The 17,175-nt window shown below is 40.5% G+C and overlaps 1 protein-coding gene across 4 annotated transcripts in view; it reads right to left on the bottom strand.

Annotated features, from left to right (window-relative positions):
* The window catches only part of LOC148878782 (exportin-4 protein), a 156,895-nt gene that overhangs the window by 122,475 nt on the left and 17,245 nt on the right, over positions 1-17,175 (bottom strand). For all 4 annotated transcript variants that reach the window (XM_088960143.1, XM_088960146.1, XM_088960144.1 and 1 more), the window contains exon 4: positions 10,038-10,136. In XM_088960143.1, the coding sequence (XP_088816269.1) occupies positions 10,038-10,136 (99 nt within the window). The remainder of the gene's footprint in view (positions 1-10,037; positions 10,137-17,175) is intronic.

Genomic DNA, 17,175 nt, shown 5'->3' with positions numbered 1-17,175 from the left:
AGATCTCAGACTGGGAAGATGTAACCTGTTGGCGGGGGAATCAAAGAAGTGGGGATTGAGAGCCTTGTGTGGATTAACATCTTCAGGAATCTTCTCCATGCCTGGAATATGCAAACATTTTGTCCAGTTGGAAATGCATGTAGCTCCTTTAGAAAAATTGATGCTCACACATATTGGATAAAGAATCTAGTAGTTCATTTGTGTGGATTAACGTCTTCGGGAATCTTCTCCATGCCTGGAATATGCAAACATTTTGTGCAGTTGGAAATGCATGTGGCTCCTTCAACATGCTCACACATATTGAGGATGTTCATTTGGTTCCATCAAGTCTGGTGATTGAGGGTTGCATCTCATTTCACTAGTTGGAGGAGATTTCAGTAGTTCTACCATGTTGAACTTAGAAGTTCGACAGTCTTTCAAAGAAATGAGGAGAGTTGACAAAACAAGAGTCCAGGAGATTAGAGAAGGAAGACGATGGAAGCCAAAGAGTTGGTCAGTCGGATAGCCATGTGGAGGATAGAGATGGGGATCAGGAAAGGTTGAAGGCAAGTGAGGAATTATGAGGGAAGGAAGTGAGAGACCCATAGTCAATGAGGGACAGGGGGTGGGAGAACTTAAAAAGGGGGTGGTTTCGAAGAGACGATAGGAGCTTTATCAAGAATGGTAGGGTGCAGTTAATAAGTGGATCCCACTTAAGTAGGAAAGAGGCTTTGCCTTTGGGCTTTCATTATTATAAAGGAAGGGGTTTAGGGGTGAAGTATTTAAGAAAATTTAAGAAGGGTGGGACACTATGTAAAATTAGAGGAAAGATTGGAAAAGACAATGGACAATGGGTGGCTTCCAAAATGGTGAGCTCTTCTCAATGACAAGCAAGAGTGAGTGTTGGTCTTTTGGAGGTCGTAGCTTTTGGTGTTTTTGTAGGGTTTAATGGCTTTGTGAATTGTGAGGCCTCACCGAGGCCTACGGATATTCTTCAAGGAAAGCTGATAGAGTTCAGGTCCAAGGTTTTTTTTTTTTGGAAAGTAAGGTCCAAGGTTCAAAGTATCGATACACCTTTGTTCATCAGTAAAGGTATATTGGAATTAAAAACCATGCGCTTTTAATTTCTTTTAGTTTTTTAATTGGTTTTTATATATGTTTAAATATATATTTTTATTAAAAAAGAAAGGGCTTCCAAAACACCTGTAAACAGATGTTTTGGAACCCAAAAGATATGATACAATAGGCCAAATACAGGGCACATCGTACCGAAATTTTGATCCTTGTTTAGGTCCAATATTATTTCTGGCTCTACTAATGGAAAGCAAAGTATGAGTTCTTTATCTTTTTCCACATTAAGCCAAGAGAGCAGGGATTTAGGTGATGATTCAAACAAGGGATTTTCAAAGGGAGTGGAGTTGGGACATGGGAATGTGAGTGGAGCTAGGGTTGAGGCGGTGGAAGAGGGGGTGAACAATGAGTTCAAGAACAAGGAGGGAGGTGACAAGGAAGAGGGAAACAGCATAAAAGGGCGAGAGGGTAAGAAGGTGAGCTCTGTCGAAAATTTGTTTAAGTTGACTAAGGGGGCGAATCTGACTCTTTGATCTCTAAAGTGGTCATTGGAAGATTGGGAGTTGATTTGGGTTGCAAAGGGAAGTTCAAATTAACCAAAAGTGCTAATGCTTCAGAGAATCCAAAGAAACCTAGAGCTTCAAGCAGGTTCAACATTGTTCACGTCACAAAGGTTTTTTTTGAGATAGAAAGATGGCCTGCTTGGGGAAGGCCAACCAATAAATACAAAAGAATTAATAAAAGAAAAGGTGCAAAACTTAGAAATAATAGTTTTGAGAAACCTCAAATGGAGAATCAACCTTTACAAGGTGGGAAGGAGATTCTTCTAGTGGATCCTCAAAGGTGTGGAGCTGAAAAAGATTGATGCGTTCTAGGAGAAGGCTAGTAGGGATGAAAATGAATGCTTTGATATCTTTGCATGTGGTGCTAGAGGAGAAAGAAATAAAGAAGGGAAGCGTGGATTTCAAGAAATTAGTTAACAAAGGGATGGAAGTCGGCAACTCTTTGGGCTTGTTCTTTTTGGGAGGTGAGAATTTTGCTAGGAGAACCTTTGAAGCATTCAAGAGGAAGAGGAAGGAAGAAAATATGAGGAAAGGTTCTAAAGCACTAGGAGAGAAAATAAGAAATATGGGACAAGGAAGGAGGTCGGGTAGAGTTTGGAGATGTTGAAGATTAATTTGAGCTCCATTGGAGTTATGTAGGTTCTGTTGTATTTGTGCAAGTATGGCTTAATTTTAGTTTTTTTCTCTAAAGATCGTTTTAAAGTGGGTAGGAGGCTTTTTGTTGTGATTGTGGGGTGTAATCTTTTCTTTCTTATCAGCAAAAAAAAAAATGATTATATTAAACTGATAATCTGGATATTACAAGGATCTCGTGTATCCACCCATAAAGATTCATTCCAATCCCATTTCAGGAATAAGATTTACAGCGGTGTCCAAAACATCTGTTTTCTATATGCCCCTTGCTTTGCAAGAGTGTCAACCATCCCATTTGTTGTCCTTCTAACCCACTTGAAGGTTATGTCAGCTCCTGTGTGATGCTCTCTATTTCCCTAAATTCATGCCTATATACCCATGGCACAAGCTGCTTGCTTCTGGCCCAAGAAATTATCAGTTTTGAATCTCCCTCTACTTCCAAAGGCTGAAATCTTTATTGTTTAGCTATTATTAACCCTTGTAATAATGCCATTAGCTCAGCCTTTAGTGAATCTCCTAGCCCCCGAGGTCCTGAGAATACAGCCAATACTTTTCCAGTGCAATCCCTAAATACTCTTCCAATTCCAGCCATCCTCGTGCTTGCCATGGAGCTTCCATCAAAATTTAGTTTTATTTTATTAGCCATTGGGGGTAACCACTCCATAAATGCCTTTTCCTTTTCTTTGGATGAGAATGCCACTTCAGTCCATGCCCTTAGGACATCATTCACTGAGAATTCTTTGAATAGATCAAGTGTCTTTATCCGATGTGCAGTTCTGATTTTGATGGCCTCAAACAATTCCTTTTTCGATCTACTCTTCTCATTGAAAATCCCCCCATTCCTTTCCTCCCAAATAGTCCATACTGCTCCAGCCCTAGTTGTTTTCCACATAATTCTTCCTCTTTTCTTCAGTTGCCGTAGGAAAACTTGGGTTGAGAAGACTTCTACATCCTGTGGAGGAGACCTCCTGCAACCAAAAAGAGAACAACAGAGGTCCCAAACACAAAGCACAAAAGTGCAAGAAAGCAATAAATGAGATAAGGATTCACCACTAGCAAGGCAAAGGAAGCACATGTGAGGCGATAAGCATTTGTTTGGCCTTCTTTTTTGAAGCATATCACTAGGGTTTATCCTTCCAAGGCAGACTTCCCAACATAAAGCCTGGATTTTAGGTGGGATAGGTTTAGTCCATATCTCTTTCACATGGAAATTCTCACCCGTATTAATTGGTTGCAAGAGGGAATTAAGGAAAGGAACAAAAATAAAAACTCCATTGGATGTACCAGACCAAACTCTAATTTCCTCTACTGATTGATCCATAAAGGTTAGCTGACGTTTGTTCAATAGTTGAATAAGTTCTTCACATTCATTATCCCTTTGACCCCTTCTAAAGCCAAATTCCAGCTTACCCCTGAAGAAGAGAAAGTAGCAAACCTTGATACAGGTTGTTTGTAATTAGATAATGAGAAGGGACTTGGAAAAAAAAGTTGAAGGGGGATTTCAGTCAGCCATAGGTCTTCCCAAAACAATACTTTGGTCCCACAACACACATCATATCTAATGGAATTAATGAAAGTTGGGTATACCTTCGATGTCTCGCGAATGCTCTCAATTACCTTATGCCAAAGCCCGTTGCTTTCCAAGGGAAAACTCCATAGCCATTTCCCCAAGACTGTATTTCTACAAATTAGGTTCCCTATTCCCAATCCTCCCTGCTCCTTTGTCTTGCTAACTTGCTTCCACTTCACCAAATGGTCCCTCTTCTTGTCCCCCAGTTCCCAAAGGAAGTCCCTCATGATTTTCTCTAATTGATCCGCCACTCTAACTGGAATTCTAAAGGTGGAAAGGTAGTAGATGGGTAGGCTACCTAAGGTTATCCTCCCTCCCAAGGAAATGTAATTCCTTTTCCATAATACCAGCCTTTTAGTGAATCTCGCTATTACCGGTTTCCAAAAATCCTCAAATCATGGGTTTCCCCCTAAAGGAAGCCCAAGATGATCCATGGGCCAATTCTTTACGTCAAACCCTTGTGTCTCTGCCCACATTCTTATTTCTTCCTCTTCCAAATTAGCCCCTGCTATACAGCCCTTTCCCAAGTTCACCCTCAAATTTGAAACCGACTCAAAGGTAGCCCTGAGTTCCTTTAAATTCATAAGGTCATTCTGATTGCCTCCTTCACAAAACAAGATTATATCATCTGCAAACTGCAAGTGAGAAACTGTCACCTCATTCCTACCTACCTTCCATCCTCTGAATAACCTCTCCTGATCAGCCCTCACAATCATCCTGCTTAATACATCAGCTACTAAAGTGAAAAGGAAAGGGGATAAAGTATCTCCCTATCTTAGCCCTCATTTGGCTAGAAAAAAAAATTCACTTGCCACCTCATTAATTAAGATTGAATAGTGTACTGAACTTAAGCATCCTTTAATCCACATCCTCCACTTGTCTCTTAACCCAATCCTTTCTAATATTTCCAGGAGAAATGCCTAATCCACTAAATCATGAACCTTTTCAAAATCCAATTTGTAGACCAACCCCCCTGTCTCTTCTCTGCTAAACACTGATTTTCTACCAAAATTGGATCAATTATTTGTCTCCCTTCAATGAAAGCTCCTTGAAAATGTGAGATGACTAAAGGCAAACTCTTTTTAAGTCTTCCAGCCAGGACCTTTGCTATTATCTTATAAAGATTTCCCACTAGGCGTAAGGGTCTGAAATCTTTAGGTTCTTTGGCTACCTTCTTCATGGGGATTAAAGCTATGAAGGTTGAGTTTGCTCCTCAAGATATTTCTTCTTCAAGAAAGAATTCATTGAAAACTTCCAAAAGATCATCTTCCAAGAACTCCCAACACTCTTGATAAAAAGCCATGGAGAAACCATCCAGCCTTGGGCTTTAGATCTTTCCATCAAGAACACTACCTCTTTGATCTCCTCGAGTGTAAACTTCTTTTCCATATTAGCAACAATGTCTTTTGGCAATTTATCCCAAGCCAATTTTGGGAAATTTGATCTCCTCCCTTCTGAGGTGGCAAAGAGCCCTTGAAGTGGTCCAAAAAAAATTTTAACTATTTCATACTCCCTTGTGACCTCTTGATTCCCCACCTCAATGCTAGTTATCTGATTTTTCCTCCTCCTACCATTAGCTAAAGAATGGAAGTATTTTGTATTTCCATCACCCTCCACAATCCATTTACATCTCAATGTTTGTCTCCCAGAAATTTCCTCTTTTCTCAACAGATCATCCATTTCGATCTTTAGCTTCCGTTCTCCTCCCTTTCCTCCCCACTAATCTCTCTCAAAGCTTCCTACTATCCTCGAGGAGATTCTTTCCTTTAATTCCTCCACCCTTTCAAACTGCTCTTTGTACCAAGCTTTGGTTTTTTTTTCTTAAAATTATTTTAGGGACCCCTTCTTTGTACCACTACCCCTAAGTTCACCCCACCAACTCTTCGCTTTTGTTACAAAGGTGGGGTCCTCCAACCACATGTTTTCAAATTTGAAAGGCAAAGGACCACGTATGACAGCTCTTGAGTTAGGCTAATTGGACAATTGTTAGAGGTTACTATAGGCAAAGCTCACGAGGCTAGACTTTCCCACATCTCTTTTTTTTTATCAGTAACAAAAACTTTATAATGATGTAAAGATTTATGGAGCTTTAGATATCATAGGGGAGGTAAAATGTCTTAATTCCCCATCAACAAAAAACAATGACAGAAAGTCACAGATTAGCCCAAAAGATAGCCTCCCTATTCACCCCCTGCTTAGCCAACCCATCTGCAATTGAATTAGCAGTCCTCTTCACCCATCTATATTGCATCTCAGTATCCCTGCCCAACCAACTGAATTTTTTCTTTTCATTGTTATAGCTCTACAAGCCATTGTCCTCATCCTTAAGCCAGCTAATCACCACCTTTGAGTCACCTTCCAAGATCAATCGTCTGATATTTAGTTCCCTTGCTCTTTGAATTCCTTCCAGAGCTGTAAGGATCTCAGCCCTAAGAGAGTCTCCATCCCCAGTAGGCCAAAGAACAAAGCAATAACAGCCCCCAGAAGGCCCTAGATTCCTCAACTACTGCCATCAAAATTCAGTTTTATAAATCCAGAGGGAAGAGACTAGGAAGGGCTAATAGTCCTCTTACACAAAGCAGAGGTAGCTATCTCTTTCCAATTTCTTAATAAGTCAGCCACAAGAAAGTTTGAGAACAGCTCCAAAGATTTTAGCCAATGGACAGCCCTTAAAAGTATTAGGTCTAATAGGTTTTCTAGGGTTCTTTCCTTGTCTGAGAAAATCCGTGAGTTTCTTTCTTCCCATAGGGACCAACATACAGCTGCCCTAATGCTCCTCCACATAATCTTCCCTTTCTTCTTAGGCCATCTGAAAAATGTTGGAGAGAACAGACTTTGGACACTCTCGAGGGGATTCCAAGAACACCCAAAGAGGGAAAGAGCCCACTCCCATACAGTTTTAGTGACCTTACAAGAAACCATAAGGTGTAACCAGTTTCCCCATCAGCTTTACAAAGAGCACACCTATTAGGAAGTAAACACGAATTGGATCTCTTTTTTTGAAGTAAATCATTTGTGTTAACTCTTTCCAGGAAAATTTCCCAACAAAAACTACCAACCCGAGGAGGAATGGGCTTGCTCCAGATCTCCTTAACTGGAAAGGACACCCCAATTGTGACAGAAGCCTGAGTTAAGGTTTCAAAAAACGAAGTACAAGAGAAAGTACCTGAGGTGGAAGGAGTCCAAAATCTAGTGTCCTCCTTATTAAGATCCAAGAAAACATTCTCCAGGATGGTTAACAAAGATGAAATGTTGTCCAAGTCTGTATCCTAATTGCCCTTCTCAGCCCTAAGTTCCAACCAAAACCAGAAGTGGAGTCCGAAGGACCTAAGAAAGAAGAAATAGGTTCACTTTTCAAGTCTAACAGAGCATACAAGGAAGGAAATTGGTCCTTCAGAGGTGAATCCCCAACCCATAGTTGTTCCCAAAATTTTATTCGATTGCCAGAGTTAAGACCATACCTGACCCAAGGGGAGAAAGCTGGAAGCAAATCATGAATGGTTTCCAAGGAGAAGCAGCTGTAGCCCTTGGCGTGATTCTAGGATACCAACCGTTGCCATCCAGCCCATGTATGCTAGACACAATCTTAGTCCACAATTTATCTTTTTCCATTGTAAACCTCCACAACCACTTCCCCAACAAAGCCATATTCCTTTTAGAACTTCCCCAACTGTTTCCCACATCTCTTCCCAATGCACTAAGAAAAGGAACCTATCCAGTTTAAAACAAGTCGGGGACTCCTAAAAGTTTATCCAAGTAAACTTTACTTGCAATAATGGGAGCTCCTTTAATTCAAAAACATCCACAAATGCATTGAAGTTTCTCATGCTTGTAGTTAATATTTGGTTAGGTTTATTTGCCTCTAAAGTGAACCTTATAACATTGAAATCACCTCCGAAAAACCAAGGCCCCTCCCGTAAATCGTTGATTGCCCCAATTCCATCCAAAAAAGATCATTGTCTCTATATGAGTTCAGTCCATATACATTTGTCAAGGCTCACTCCCTGCCATCCCTAGATCTCCTTACTTTTATTGAGATAGAAAATTGTCCAACCAACTCTTCCAAACATTCCACCTCCTCATTTTTCCAAATAGTAAGGATACCTCCAGATGCACCCCACGAGGGTGCAAACGACCAGATCAGACCTCTAATTCCCGAAATACTTATAATCCATCTCTTATCAACCTCTGAGAGCTTTGCTTCTTGGATCAAAACCAAATCCAGTTTCCCCTTTCTAAAAGTATCCTTTATTAGCCTTCTTTTGGTAACACTTCCTAATCCCCTCATATTCCAACTTATTATCTTCATTCTTGAGAAAAAGTTGACCCGAACCCTTACACCTTCAGTTGATGTCCCTCACTTTTCATTTCCTATTCTCTTCCTATCATAAATTATGTCACTCATCAGCCTCTCCACTTCACTTTTTCATTTTCCTTGTCTTCTCCAAGCCTTTATCCTTCCTTGAATATATCTTCACCCCTTTCAAGCTATCAGCAATAGCCTTTCTTTTCTTCTTTCTCAAGTTTGCCTCATTTTCTACCAACAGATTCTTATCTTTTGCCCCTTGACCACTGTTACTGCCTATATTTCCAGTGCCTCCATCTTCCAGTTCCTACAATTCATTTCTTAAAAATTCATTCCCATCAGTTCCTTTTCCATCTACTGATACCAGCAATTTTAGGTTGTCCAACACAATTCCAAATATCCTCTCCCCCTCAATCCTATCACCCTTCTCTTCTGCTTCTAACAAGTGCACAGGCATGGTAGGTATGTGATTATCAACCGTCACAGGGTCTTGAATAACAGATGGAGCTGCAAAAACAGGGGAGGACAAACAAGGGGGAGCACAATTAGCACCAGCAATAACAGGAGGAACAGAAGAAATAACTAAGGGGTTTGAATTTCCCTGTTCCAAACTTTCGTTAGCCAGTCCCAAGGTAGGCTTGGAGTGGTCAGGTGTCGTGTTGGGTAAACCTTGTTCAGCTTCTTGTGGCCTTCGCTCTGAAACTTAAGTGTTGGCTCCTTCTATCCCAAGTTGCTTATAACTTGTATTTGTTCCTGGTTTTGTTAGTCTAGAGGAACTTTTTTTTGGCACAGCCGAGATCTTCTCGCTTTCGGTAGAAAGCTCTTCAGGGCTAAATTTCTTTAGAGGCACTGTAGCTTCACACAACTGTTCCTCGAATCACAGTTCAGTACCCCAGTCTTCCTCCTCCATTCACTTACATGCCTTGGTAGAACCGATGCTTTCAATACTTAAGGGCTGATTTACTTCTATGCCCCCTTTAATTTGCAAATTTTCCCAGTCGATATCTAATTATGAGTCTTCTTTCTCAACTCTTTTAAACTTAGGATTCGGCCTGTCTGGTGTAGTGGAGTGTTCACCTGAAACCGGCACCCAAATCATCTTTACAGCTTCTTGACTATCAGTTTTTTCTTTGAAATAGCAACACAGACTTTCCTGATAAAAAGGGCACCACCGGGAAGAGTTTTCAGCTTAAGATCCAAAGACGATGAAGATAGATCAAAGTTTCTGTCCCCTGCTAGGTTAATAGAGCAAGGCACATGACTCACTAAAGAGTCACATGCCGACCTAAGATTGAAGTTACTTCGCCCAGGCTGAGGATGGCTCGCGGTCCAACCAATCTCTGAGTATTCACCCCATTTGATACCTCTGCACTGAGATTCCATGCCTCACACATTTTCTTTGCTTGACACAGCTTCTGCATACGTTTTTGTCCCAACCGTTGGATTTAAATTTTGTGCGTGTCTACTTGTTTTGTAAATAGCAACCTTCCCACCACCTTTTTTCCTTGGGCAACAGTTTGGTCACCCTGATATTTGAACCTATTCCCTCCTTTTTTTGACCATCCAATGGAAGCTCCTGCTTTGTCTTCCATGCGGCACCAACCGTCTTCTATTTTTCTGCCACATATAACTCATCCCTCCACATCATCATCATCATCTTCAATTTTTCTGCAACAACACCATGAATCCTTAATCCCTAGTTTCACTCTTAAGCATGCATCCATGTCAGAAACCTTTGCTTGTGATCTTCTTTCAGGACAGAACTGTATTGGGTTAGCTTGTTTGCAATGACTTTGAGCTTGTGTAACATTCTTTTAGTTAATCACTAATATAATCTTTGACCACACTTACTGTACAAATTCTTGTATATGTTGCATGTGATGGAAAGTTATTTAATCCTTTTGGTGCAACTTACCAGCCTCTTTTCATTAATTGTGCCCCCACAGCTGCAACCTTTGCTTGGACATATGCATCAGGTGAACTTGCATTTTGCATGATAAAACAGAGGCAAAAACTGCAAATTAAAGGCAAAATATTCAATATATGAGCACTAAATACAATGACATTAGACAAAAGATATTGAACAACAATGAGAAGGAGTGGATCAAATAGACATGAGCAGAAGATACACCCATAATGAGATATATGCATGAACTACCATAATAAAGTTTTATTGGAAACTTGCTAAGAATCAATAGATCATACCAATATTGCATGTCTACAGACAGATAAAATCTGATGTATGCCCAAGAGTCTAAACCGAGAAGTTAAGAATATATGGGACCCAAGCTGGATGGCTGGACACGGTCATCTGACCCAGTTAGACTCAAAAAGGATAACAATATCACTATTAAATCACCTTAGAAAACTCCTATCCTTGAAGACCCTAGATTTCCTAACGAGCAGCCAACAAAAATTTAAAGTTTAATTCACAACTCATTGAGGCAGAGGAGTCTGGATTGGATTGAAAACCTGCTTGGTGGTAGAAGAATATAAAATGATACTACAAGGCTTTTTAAAAATATGTATAAATATAAAATGATATTTCAAATTTAAAATGTTTTACAAACTTAATTTTTTCCTTGTTCGTTTCCTATGGTGTATATAACAGGACAATGATTTTTTTTATTATTTTTTACTTTGTACGATACAGTGTTGGCCGGAATTCATATGTTATTTCTTTTTTTATACTGGCACCATACAGTTGAAGAATCTTCCTTTGCAGCATTGTAGGGTATTTGGAAGGAGAGAAATTGAAGGAGTTTTCAACATAAGTCAAAAACATTGCCTAAAATTTGCAAGGATATAGTTCCTTCATCACTGGCTGGGCCTTGATACACAAAAGTTTCATAGACATTAGTATTATTCATTTCAATAACAATTGAGAAGAGTTAACAACCTATTAAACTTATCCAATTTTTGTTTTGTTTCAAGTGGTCAAGGGTATCTACTAAATGATTGAAGATTTATCTATCCTCCTATTTTTCATGTTTTATACATGACTTATAATTAACAAAGTTATTATTACCTGTCAAAAAAACGCGAAACAAGGTTGGAGTGTTTAGTAAGAAAATGGTAGAGGCCTACAAAATTCCATTATGGAGCCATAGAGTTGGTGAAAGCAGGCAAATATAAGGTCATTAGGTTTGAGTGTGGTTCAAAAGAGGCAAATATGGGATCATTAAGTTGGAATTGCATTATGAGCTTCCAAGAATCCTTTTTAAGCATTATAAAGCTTAAATGGGAGATGGAACCAGAATCAGAATTTGGGAAGATGACTGGAGCAGTGTTGGGAAACTGGAGGAGATTTGTCCTACTCTATAAATTGAGTTCTCAAAACATTACCATCAGTTGGTCCTATGAGACAATAGAACATTTTATTTGGTATTCAAGGAGTCAAAGACGACTTCTAGAAAGGAAAGTAGATGAATACATTATGTTATTAAGCAAGCTTGGTTAGAAGAAGATAGCTGTACTGGAGAGGGATGAAAGATGGTGGAAAAAATGCACAAATGGATGTTTCACAGTCAAGTTTTTAAACAATGGCATTAAAAGAAATCGGGTGAAAATTTCCAACACCAAGTGTGTTTGGGGAAACCCTGTTCTTCCAAGGACAGAAGCTTCTTTATAAATTGAGTTCTCAAAACACCGCCATCAGTCAGTCTCTGAGACAAGAGGAGAGAATTTGATTTGGTATCCAAGGTTTAGAAGACCACTTGTAGATAGGAAAGTGGATGAATACATTATGTTATTAAGCAAGTTTGAATGGGTGAAGATAGCTGTATGCCTGAGAGGGATGAAAGATGGTGGAAAGAATGCACAACTGGATATTTCTTTATTTTTGAAAAATAAAAATAAAATTTCATTAGAAAAAGGAAAAAGAATACAACAGAAAAGTGATAAGACATCACCTGAAAAGGAAGCACACCCAATGAACCATCAATCAGACCTCAAAAACCCCATAATAAAACTAATAACCACGTAACTAACAAAACTTTAAGATTCACCCAACCCACCTAAGCAAAGACCAGGAAAAAAACCAAAGAGAAATCCCCGTGACAACATAGACAGACAGCCCAACATCTGATCAGGAATGCAAGCCCTCCTTGCACAACCACCAAGGCCTCAATCTTCCTCCACAAACTCAACCTCCTGGCTTGAATCATCTTTGTCCCAAATCTTGCCTCCTTCCCAGTGAACTTTTTTGTTCAACTTCTCTTCCCGTCTCCTCCTTTGGAACTCCTCAAAGGCCCTTCTAGCAAACTCCTCACCAACCTAGAAAAACAAGCCCAAGCTCTTACCAATTGTGACCTCTCTATCTACTAATTTCTGGAGAGTCACACACACTGAACTACTGTCATTACCATCATTATTTTGCAGCATCCTGCTCGCACCAGAATCAGAATCCATGCCCACTCATTTTGTTTTCCTGTTGCTCCTTCCCCAAATGGGAAGCCGATGTTTGAACTTGCATTGTTGTCCCCCTATGGTCAATGCCAGATGTCTCATTGCCTCTTGTTCTTTTCCTTTTATAAACCCATTTGTAGCTTTTTGTAGGTCCTGCCCCTGCCAGATCAAGTTTTAGCCTGGAGAAGATCTTTGCCACGTGCACTACATTATGGTTTCTCGAACTATGCAATTTCTTACTAATTAACCCGTTAATCTGTTCCTCCTTTTCTTCAGACCTGCTCCTTCAGCCCAAGTCAACACCCAACCTTCCAGCCTTCACCTCCTCAACATAGGTCTCATCCTGATCCCTGCCATCATCTGTAGCCCCTTTCCTCCAGGCTCACCTTCACTCTCAAACTCGTTGCCTGCAGAGTCATGCCCTTCCCCAACTCTCCCCCCCCCCCTCCAGCCTCTCTGAACCAGCAAAGAAATCCACTTCCAAGATCGACAGAGCTGGATTCCAGAGTCATACTTGATTTCTAGAGGTGCCGCATCTGAAACCCCAGGCTCAGCAGAGACGCAAATCACCTCAGCTCCTCTGCCAACCTGAGAACAGTGTCCAGAATCACCATTCACTGAAGAATATGGGCAATCAACAAGGTTCATACCTGTTCCACCAATCATCCTATTCTTACCACTCTTATCATACTTGGCGATCACCCAAATCCACCTTTCTCACTTTCTCTTTCTAACTCCAGACAAGATACGTCTAGCCAGTGTCCCACTTCTTTTGAAATTTGGTCTGTTAAGACCTAAAAGCTTTCTCTTGTCAACTCTATCCTTCCTGCTCTGATTTTTCTTCCTACCATTAAACAAATCTGTAAAGAGACTCGGCTGAATGGGCCCTAACAGCCCCTTATGTGATATCCTTTATTTTATCTTTTATTTTATGTTGATGGGCCTCACTTAATGGGCCTGTTATTTGTTCTTATTTTATTTTCTTTATGTAACTGCCAAACTGGCCGCCCACTTAAGGGTATACTTGTCATCATCAATTTGTTTTAGAGATTAATAAAAAATAGGGTTAGAGGAGAAGGAAGATAGATTCGACTTCTTCTTCTCTTACCTCTTCTCTTCGACATACACAGCTCTTGCACTATCGTTCAGATCTGATTTGTACTGTTAATAACTGATTTTAAACCTGATATTAGAGAACTGATTCACATCTTGGTATCAGAGCGGGTTCAGTTCCTCTTTCTTCTTTTTCTTTGTTCCTGTACACTCTAAAATCAAGAGAGTGTATGGAGAGATAGGTTCTCTATAGTATAGAGAATCACTTGCCTAGTTGGTAGAAGGGTTTGGAGAGTTTAGTTCTGGCTAGATTTTGCCAAGAAGTGTTGTTGTTCTGCTGCTGCCCGAAACCCTATCCGACTAGAGATTTTCGAGATTACCAGGAAAGGTGAAGCTCGAGTGTGGCGCTCTGTGCTAGAAGCTTCATCCTGAACTTCTTCCCGATAGGTTTAAGAACAATAATAACCCTAAGGAGGGCAGTCAGGTGGGAAAATCCAAGACTGCTAATGTTGCTACAGTGCCCGAGTGGGGAAGTAAGGAAAGTGAAGAAAAATCAACTATTGAGCAATTGGCTGCAATGAAGCTGGATTTTGAGGAGTATGGGAGGCTCCTAAATCACCCGAAAGCTACGGTTTCTTCAACTCACCCTTCCAACAGTACATCATCTTCATCGGCTTTTGCTCACTCAGGTACATATGCCTCAGCAAATCATGCTTCAGTTTCAGGTAATCATAAACTCCCTTGGATTATAGATTCTAGTGCATCAAACCATATGACCAGCCTATCTAACCTTTTTTGTTCATACCATCTCCTTTCTGGGAAAGAGAAAATATCCCTAGCCGATGGGTCACTTGCCCCCATCTCTGGTAAAGGAGATATAAAGACCTCTGACACCCTGTTCTTATCTTTTGTTCTCCATGTTCCTAAGTTTAACACAAACCTTTTATCTGTTAGTAGCTTAACAAAGTCCAAAAACTGCAACATAACCTTCTTTCCCACTCATTGTGTTTTTCAGGACCTGCAATCTCATAGGACAATTGGAAGTGGCCATGAGGCGAACGGAATATACCTGCTGGACACACCAAATCAAGCCTGGGGATCACCTCATGGAGTTGCTTTAGAGTCAGTTGTGTCAGAGTCTGTTAACAAAATTTTGTTATGTCATTTTCGGTTTGGTCATTTGTCTTTTTCTACTTTAAGTCATCCGTTCCCATATATGTTTAAAGGAGTGTCTTTATCTAGTCTTCATTGTGAGTCATGTGAGCTCGCAAAGCATTGTAGACATTCCTATTCAATCAGTAATAAAAGATCTTTTTCTCCTTTCCATATTGTTCACTTTGATGTGTGGGAACCATATCACATGCCAACCATGGGGGGCTACAGGTATTTTATCCTTTTTATTGATGATTATTCTCGTTATACTTGGGTTTATCTCATGAAATCCCGCGATGAAATACCAATCATTGTGAAAATTTTTCATGAACTCATCATCACCCAGTTTAATACCCGTATCAAAATATTCTGCTCTGACAATGCTAAGGAGTATTTTGAGAAAACCCTCTCCACCTATCTTGAAACTTTTGGGGTTATTCATCAAAGCTCTTGTTCCTACACTCCACAACAAAACGGAGTGGCAGAAAGAAATAACAGACATGTGGTTGAGGTTGTCAGATCCCTTTTATTTGCATCCCGTGTTCCTGTAAGGTTTTGGGGAGATGCTATTCATACTGCTACCTACCTAATCAACCATATGCCCACCAGGGTCCTTGGCTTTAAAACCCCCTTTAGTCTTCTCTTCCCGGATGAGGATCTCTTTTCTCTCCCTCTCTGTGTATTTGGGAGTACTTGTTATGTGCATATTCATAGTCACCAAAGGCATAAATTTGAACCTAAAGCTCATAAGTGTGTGTTTCTGGGATATGCCTCTACACAAAAGGGTTATTGTTGTTTTGATCCAGTTCGTGGCACCCGCTTTGTATCTCGGGACGTCACCTTTGCAGAGTTGACTCCTTTCTTTAGTGTTCCTCCTGAGGGGGAGAAATCTGATGAACCCTTTGCTATGTCTCCAGTTGTTCCTCTTCCCATCCCTTGTGAGTCTGATCATGGGGTGTCCACCTCTTCCACTAGACCCACCCCTAATCCTCCTCTTGCTTCTGCTCCTACTCTCTAAAGGTGTTACCAAAGGCAGAGATTCTAACATATGCAGGTTGTTTCCACTCCTTCAGAAGAGCATCTGATCACTCCCACAGTTCCTGAGGAAACAAGTCAACCCTCTATCGACCCACCTTCGACCGTCCCTGACCTTGACCTTCCTATTGCTCTTCACAAGGGCAAGCAGAAGTGTACAGCCCATTGCATCTCCAAACATTTATCTTACAGCCTTCTCTCTCCTTCCTACTACTCCTTTCTTGCTTCTGTCTCTTCACATGTAATACCCAGGTCTGTACCGGAAGCATTGTCTCAACCTGAATGGAGGGATGCTATGATGACTGAACTTGAAGCATTATATAAGAACCATACCTGGGATGTTGTGGATTTGCCGAAAGGGAAGGAACCGGTGGGGTGTAAATGGGTGTTTACCATTAAATACCACTCTGATGGCTCGGTTGAGAGGTATAAGGCTAGGTTGGTTGCCAAGGGTTACACCCAAATGTATGGCATTGACTATCTTGAGACCTTTGCTCCTGTAGCTAAGATGACTTCAGTTAGGGTCTTGCTTTCTCTAGCAGCTACCTTTGACTAGCCCCTACACCAATTTGATGTTAAAAATGCTTTCTTGAATGGAGATCTGCATGAAGAGGTCTATATGTCTCTACCTCCAGAAGTGTATGGGAAAGAAATGAAAGGCAAGGTGTATAAACTACACAAATCCCTTTATGGTCTCAAACAATCTCCTCGGGCTTGATTTGAGAGATTTCAGGCTGCTCTTGTCTCCTTTGGCTACATTCAAACACAATCTGATCATACACTGTTCTTGAAGAAAAATGACTCTCTAGTGACCTTCTTGATTGTTTATGTTGATGATATTGTGGTCACGGGTAATGACATTGAAGAGGCCAGTAAACTAAAAGCATTTCTCCACTCTGAATTTGAAATTAAAGATTTGGGAGATCTTTGGTATTTTTTGGGCATTGAAGTTGCTCGATCTAAAGATGGTATATTCATATCTCAGCGCAAATATGTCCTTGATCTTCTTGCTGACACTGGTAAATTTGGAGCTAAACCCATCTCCACTCCCATTAATCCTAATCATAAGCTTTCTGCCACAGATGGTGCACCTTTGTCTGATAAGGGAGTGTTTCAAAGACTGTTTGGGAAGTTGTTATACCTTTGCATGACTCGGCCAGATATTTCCTATGCAGTAAGTGTTCTCAGTCAGTTTATGCATTCGCCCAGAGATACTCATCTAGCTGCTACAGAAAGGGTTTTGTGCTACTTGAAAGGTACTCAATCAGTTTCAAAGCCTTTACTGATGCAGATTGGGCAGGATGTATTGATGACAGAAGGTCCACCTCTGGTTATTGTGCTCTGGTTGCTGGGAATATTGTGTCTTGGAGGAGCAAGAAACAATCAATAGTTGCTAGATCCTCAGC

The sequence above is a fragment of the Nelumbo lutea genome, chromosome 1 (genome assembly GCF_056320005.1).
Source record: "Nelumbo lutea isolate HS-2025 chromosome 1, American lotus-T2T, whole genome shotgun sequence".
Taxonomy (NCBI): domain Eukaryota; kingdom Viridiplantae; phylum Streptophyta; class Magnoliopsida; order Proteales; family Nelumbonaceae; genus Nelumbo; species Nelumbo lutea.
Note: the sequence above shows the minus strand (reverse complement) of the source record. Positions and strands in the feature narration are given on the sequence as shown.